General features: G+C 47.0%; 1 protein-coding gene across 1 annotated transcript; it reads right to left on the bottom strand.

Moving 5' to 3' along the window:
- Positions 1-1936: 1936 nt before the first annotated feature.
- Positions 1937-4912, bottom strand: LOC103259742 (CMRF35-like molecule 4; the record flags this gene model as incomplete). Its single annotated transcript, XM_008057400.1, has 2 exons — positions 4873-4912; positions 1937-2278 (listed from the first exon to the last, which is right to left on the bottom strand). Coding segments are annotated over exons 1-2 (382 nt in total), but the record flags the coding sequence as incomplete, so codon positions are not given.
- Positions 4913-6713: the final 1801 nt, after the last annotated feature.

Here is a 6713-nt window from a genome sequence, read left to right as displayed (position 1 = left end):
AGAGCCACCATCACCCGTTCTTGAGCTTCACCCGGTTTTTGCCCTTTCCTCTTCCGCTTCAGTTCGACAGCAAGCCCAGGACACTCAGCCTTCATGTTTCACTTCCTCCCATTCACTTTTTTTTATTATAAAGATGTGTGCTACATACAATTGAGGGTTAGGTATACAAACGTTGATTATGCAGGTATCCTCGTGATGAGGTGTGCCCCTCGCTCCATTCACTCATAATTAAGTAACCACACACCCCTTTTTCTTTCTATAATTTTCAAATATTTATGTGAATATATGTATCCTCTCAATAAAGTTGTTATGATGATGATTATTATTCTCTCCCACTTACATTCTGGGCTCCCTGTGCTCATTTTTTTCTCCAATTTCTATTTTGTGTGATTTTTTTGAATTATTATATCTCTTTTCTTAGCCTCCTCCCCTTTTTTTGGAGAGCTCATGTTGACTGAATTTCTCTGAGATTGTGCCTAAATATTTGTCTGAACTCTTCCTCTGTTTCCTTGAGCATTTCTTCTCATGAGATGGATTCTTCAGCTGCTATTTGCTTATGTTCATTTTCTCTCTTTGATTGCATCAGCTATAAACAGATGCTGGTAACTTTAGATGATAACTTTTCTTTGAATGAGGTTAGAATTTGTCAAAGAGTAGTGTTCAGAGCTGTGAAGAGTACAGGAGGGTTGTCATACAATGCCCAGCCTTCAGTATTTCTTTCATATACATGCACTGGTCAGTACTCTGTTGAATGCTTTTGGGGAGCCTCCCTGCAGACATATGGGATTCTCACTTTTTTCAACTGTCTTTTTTCTGGTACTTTATCCTGTGAACTCTAACCTTCTTGATCTCCTCATATTCTAAGCAATGCCTCTTAAATTCAATAAGTCTGTGTAATGGGAACCACACAGCAAAGTTTGCTGTGTAGGCATTAGAAATAAAACACCACATCCAAATGACCGAAGCCAGTGGCCAGAGAGAAGAATTTAGGGGCATCTTTCCCCACTAGCAGACTGAACGCCCTGCTTTCCCACAAGCTCCTTTAAACACATCATTTAGACATTTGCTCATTAACCTAAAGTGAGCCACACCCCTTTCCCTTATATATACCACTAGTGGCCAAGCTTTCTCTCAGTCTTCATTCTTGACTCAAGTGACCCAGTGGCAGAGGACTGCCCTCCTGATTCACGGTGTCCTCCCAGCCTAGGATCTGTAAGTAATGTCTTTGAGCTTGTTTCCTATTGTGGTGGTGTATGAACCTGCACCTTCCATCTGAAGAACCAGGGATAGGTTTTCCCTGAGTTTCTGGAGAGACCACAAAGCAGGGCTCCTAGCGCCAGAGCCATGGTCAGGCAGGCATAAGCTAGACCCAGGTCACATGAGAACCACAGGGCATTTGCCGGTAAAAATAAGTTTCTCACTTCCTCTTCTTGTAAAGCCAAAGTCCCACTCCCATGAAAGCCAACTAATCGCCTAATTCTTGAATGGATGAATCTATTCGTGAGAGCAAACCACTCATGACCCATTCATTTCTTTTTTTTTTTTTTGAGTTGGAGTCTCACTCAGTCGCCCAGACTGGAGTGCAGTGGCCGCTCCCGGCCACCACAGCCTCGACGGGCTGGGCTCCAGCGATCCTTCCGCCTCAGCCTTCCGAGTAGCCGGAATTACAGGCATGCGCTACCACGCCTGGCTGATTTTTGATTTATTGGAGAGATGAGGTCTCGCATTTCTTAAAGGCCTCATCTCTTACTACTGCCACACTGGGGATTAAGTTTCAACATGAGATTTGGAGGAGACACAAATTCAAACCACAGCAAGATCTTAGGACTCAGCCACCCCTTGTGACAGAAACTCTGAGTGACGGTCAATTCACTCGGGTGGTACCTCAGGGACCAAGATAGAGCCAGCCCTGAGAGACTCCCATATACCCTCTTACCCGAGACGATGGTCACTTCAACTTTGACCCGATGGTCAGGTCCATCTTTCTCAATCCCACACCAGTAAGTGTCAGCATCGTCTCGCCTGAGATTCTCCATGGTCACTGTAAATGTGAGTTTTTTCTGATAGTCCCTGATGGACACCCGGTCTTTCTTCACCTTCTGGTTTGATCCAGTGGTCATAACAAGGATCACGCAGCTACCCCAATCAGCTCCTCGACACCACCACTTCTTGTGGGTCGTCCAATATGGGTCATAGTGGCATGTCACAGTCAATGAGCCCTGCTCTGAGCCGCTTACAGTCACTGGACCAGTAATTTGACCACTGGCTGTGGAGTAGCCTGGAAAACACAAATCCACGTACCTGTCACCTTCCACCCCGAGGGCAGGGCCACAGCCTCCGGCACTGGGAAGAGCTCCCCAATGCAAGTGCCTCATAGTAGTCAAGGAAGAAATACATCTTCCACAAGACAAATCTTTGTCCTTCAAAACTCCCCTGGGTCAAGGCCACCAGGAAAGTCACTGAAGAACAGCTGCACATCTCTAAAGAACAAAAATGTTGATACTGAGCAAAAATAGCCTCCAACAGATGACCCCTCTCCCTCCCAATGGCCAAGAAATCTTTATATTTCAAAGAATGTCCTTTGGCAACCGTCTTTCTGTTATAATCTCCTGGTGGGAGGAAATAGCAGAAGACCCATTTCCACAGAAGAATGACTGCTGCCTTGACTCTAAACTGTTCCAGGTGGTTCCCATGTTTCTGGTGGTTCTGCTTAGTAAACCACCTAGATGAACAACTTTGAAATCAACCACAGCAGTGATGCCCACTGCTCTCCATGTGCTCGGAGATCCATGTTACACAGAAAGTGGGGAAATGTTGCTCCCCAGAGGGCACTGGACGGTGTCTGGAGGCATTTTTTATTATCAAGCAGGATGGGGGGTACAATTGGTATCTGTTCGGCAGAGGCCTGAGGTGCTGCTAAACACCCTGCAATGCATAGGACCGCCCCAATCCCCACTTTGCAATTAAGTATATTCTGTCTCCAAGTGTCAATGGTGCCAAGATTGAAAAACCTAAAGTATGGGGTGGGGTGGGAGCAGAATTCCCCCAGTGACCAGAACTTTAAGCAGTTCACCTGGTTGCTAACTTTTCCCGAAGGGGGAGATGGCCAGAGTGACAGCACTGCATGGGGTGCTGGGCAGTTGCCAGTGGCCGGGGAAGTTGACACTGCTGAGTCAGAAGTTGCAGTATGGGTTTCCTCAAGCACCCACTAGAAGCTGCTGAAATTTGGAAAGATCTCTGAGAAAGTCCCACCAACTACCTCATTCTACATCAAAAAAGTGAGCGATCCCAAGAACTTGCCAGGAAGCCACCCTGAATCTTGAATTGTCCAGGCATGCTTCAGCTGTCTGTAGAGAATTATGGCTGCTTTTCTGCCTCCCAAATCTGCCTCCCAAATCTCTGGCAAATGCTTCTATTGATAAACTCCAATTCATAGAGAGAAGGTGATTTGGGGAAATAAGATCCCTGGGTTTTCCTCTGTGATGCCGAAGAGTCCTTAGAGAGGGTGGTAGAGACGTCAAATTGACAACAGATGAACTCATCTGTCCACCCTTTATCAATCCAGCATCACCCCAAGATTCATATGAGGAAGTTCTAATGCCCAATGTGATGGTATTTAGAACAGGGGCCTTTGGGGGGTGAAAACGTTAGATGAGTGTGGCGACTTCATAACGGGATTAGTGCCCTTATAAGGGACACTAGAGCTCTCTCTCACAGTCTCTCTCCCCCTTCCCAAAGTGTACACAAAGAAGAGTTTACATAAAGACTCAACAAGAAGGCAGCAGACTACAAGCCCAGAAGAGAGCCCTCCCCAGACACCAAATCTGCCAGCAACTTGATCTCAGACGTCCCAGCCTCCAGAACTGTGCAATGTAAATGTTGCATAAGCCACCCAGACAATGGCATTTTTGTGATAACCCAAACTGACTCAAACACATATGTATCCCCTTTTATGCATTTCAGTTTCCAAACTGAGACAATAACAACATGTGGGTCTTCCCAGTAAGCTTTCTGCATGCAAATCTTCTTATCAGAGTTTTTTCTTCTACATGTTTGATGAGTCAATGGATGAATAAAAGTGGTCATTTCGTTTCCCTCAAAAACTTCCTTCCCAGGAGACAGACTCTGCCTTTGGTCCCAAGCCCTGTGGTTCTTGTTTCTCAAAGTGCCTGTGGCACTCACCTGGGAGAATGAGTGGGAGCACTGCTGGGGGAGACCTCATGGTGTTACTTCCTAGTTTCTGTCTTTTCTGAGCATCAAGCACCAGCTGCTCCTTAAGTACTTGATGTTGGGTCCAGAAATAGAGACCTTCTCACCCGTCCTGGGTGACACCACTCTGTACCTGTCTCAGTGGTTGCACTTACTACACTGGGCGATGGTATGGTCCTAGGCTCGTCTAGAGCAGAAATTCATGCAAGCCAATTTGTAGGGCTGAGCAAGACTCCAGAGAGTTACTACATACTTATCTCACAAGCTGGCTTCCTTCTTGTGCTCTGAGCTCCTTAGAGGAAGGTTCTCAGCTGTGTCTACAAGTCAAGACCAGCTGTGAAGGTTTTTCAACTATCCAGATGCCAGAGTCTTGCCATCATTGAGTGGGTCTGAGCTGTAACCCAAGTATCTGTGGTCCTTAAAAATTTGTCAGGAATGAACTTATTCTCTAGTTCATCCATTCACTCATTCATTGGTCCACAGCACCTAATATAGAACTTGTCAGATAACAAAAACTTGGTTGTTACCTAATGAATATGTGCACAGATGAATGAATTGGCCCTGCTGTTCTCTCTGACTTGTCTCCTTCCCCCAGGGCAGACCCTCTCTGCCCCCTACCCAGCCTCTGTCATCCCAATGTCTTCAAGCTCCAGCTGTACTCACCAAGGAGGATGAGAAGGAGCAGAACGGGGGACAGCCACATGTTCCTGTTTCCTCTCCTCTTTTTGGTGATCACAGGTGCCCAACGCCCTTCAGGACTTGAAACCGAGCTCAGAAGTGAACACCCCAAACGTGCTTGAATTCCTTTGAGTTTCTCTCATTCACTTTCTATTATGTCTGCAGCTACTTCCCTGTTTTACATATTAGGAGAAAAAGACGTTATTCTTTGAAGACTGAGTCACAACATGTGATGCAAGCTGTGTCAAAACTTGAGTGCATGTGGAGAAAGAAAAAGGATCCCTGCTGCTCAGGTTTGCATGGGGTGTAAACACAGGATCTGGGCGGGTGGGGGACAAGTAGGACTTTAGGAATGGAGAAGCCATGAGAACTGTGACCAGAAGGAGAGGGCAAACCTGGCAACAGCAAGTGGGGGAGAAGAGATCCAGTGAGGGAGACGCGCTGGCTGGCACTTGGGGAAGGAGGCAGCTCAGGGCTCACACCCAGGCTCAGCAGGAGAAACAGCTGAGTCGGGCTCCATCCAGGAGGCCCCAGTGCAGGGCAGCTCAAGCCGCCCTTCAGGCCCTGGGCTGGCGTCCCTCCCTGAGCCTGACCCGCTGCCCCTCTCCTTGAACTTCCTCTGAGGTCCTGAGTCCCCCTGAAGCTGAGGCCTTTGGTGAGGACTGACGGGAAGGAGAAGCTGCCTCTGTTCTTCGGCCTTACCTTGTCCTCTTGCTTCTCCTCATCCCTGCATACTTTCCTGGCTGTTGGCTGTTGGCCCCCTCGCTGCACGGAGCCCACTTACTCCACTCGCCTCCAAGGTGACTCTCCCAATCTCTTCCCTCTTCCTTCAGTTGATCCCCTCCCTCTTTCTCTGTCACCTGCTCCCTTCTCATCTTCTCCCTGAATGAATTATTCCTATTTCTCTTATGTGTTTCCTATGTGTGGGTTTGGTTCTATATTTGGGAAGCCTTTTATATTGTTTTATTTTGTGTTCTTAGTGTCTTTTCCAACTCTTGGGTGATCCAGGTTTCTTGGGACTACTCTATCAGAAAAATATAATTAACACAGTCCTAGAACAAGACTCTGAAAGTATACTGATGTCCATGCCAAGTGAATGCTCATTGCCTCTGTTCCTCCTTCCTGACAGGGATTGGAAAGGATACATTTGTGAAATGAACAGTCACACACAAGGCACCAGGTTGTGTTCTCCCACTCCGGTAAACTTATCACTGCTGGTATGGAAGCTGAAATTTGGCTACTCCTTGGTTAAGCCTCATGAGCCCATTGGCATCGGCAAATTTAAGGCTGATATGATGGGACCATCGCCTGTGTCCTTTAAGTCTTGGAGGGTGGCACTCATCTCCTTTATTTCTTGCCAAATGTAATACTCATCTCCTTTATTTCTTGCCAAATGTAATACTGTCTTGGGTTTACTATCTTGGCCACAGCAGAAGGGCAGTTTCAGAGGCTTCCATCTGGACCTCCCCTGTATCATCACTTTTATCTCCTAGGCCAAAAATCAATATGAGAATTGTGTCAACCACCAAGCGTATCCAATTCTATTGTGGTTCCAGATAGGGGAAAGAACCCCTGGGTCACCCCTCTTATCTCTAGATCTTGTCTCTTGATCTTGCCTCTTGTTCTGTTCAGAATTTGCTGTCTGGCCCACTGAATATGCTCATCGTGTCTCAAACAGCTCAGTGCTTCCACCCACCCTCTGCTCTTCTGGAATCCTCTCAGCCCCATTGACCCTATGGAGTTCAGGTCCATGATGGCATCTCCTCCTGTGAGCCTAGTCTAGGAAGGACAGGCACCACCAAGCCTCTCAGTAATGCCAATGTTCC

The sequence above is a fragment of the Carlito syrichta genome, unplaced genomic scaffold, assembly GCF_000164805.1.
Source record: "Carlito syrichta isolate Samal-C Ts95f unplaced genomic scaffold, Tarsius_syrichta-2.0.1 Scaffold302991, whole genome shotgun sequence".
In the NCBI taxonomy this organism is placed as follows: Eukaryota; Metazoa; Chordata; class Mammalia; order Primates; family Tarsiidae; genus Carlito; species Carlito syrichta.
Note: the sequence above shows the minus strand (reverse complement) of the source record. Positions and strands in the feature narration are given on the sequence as shown.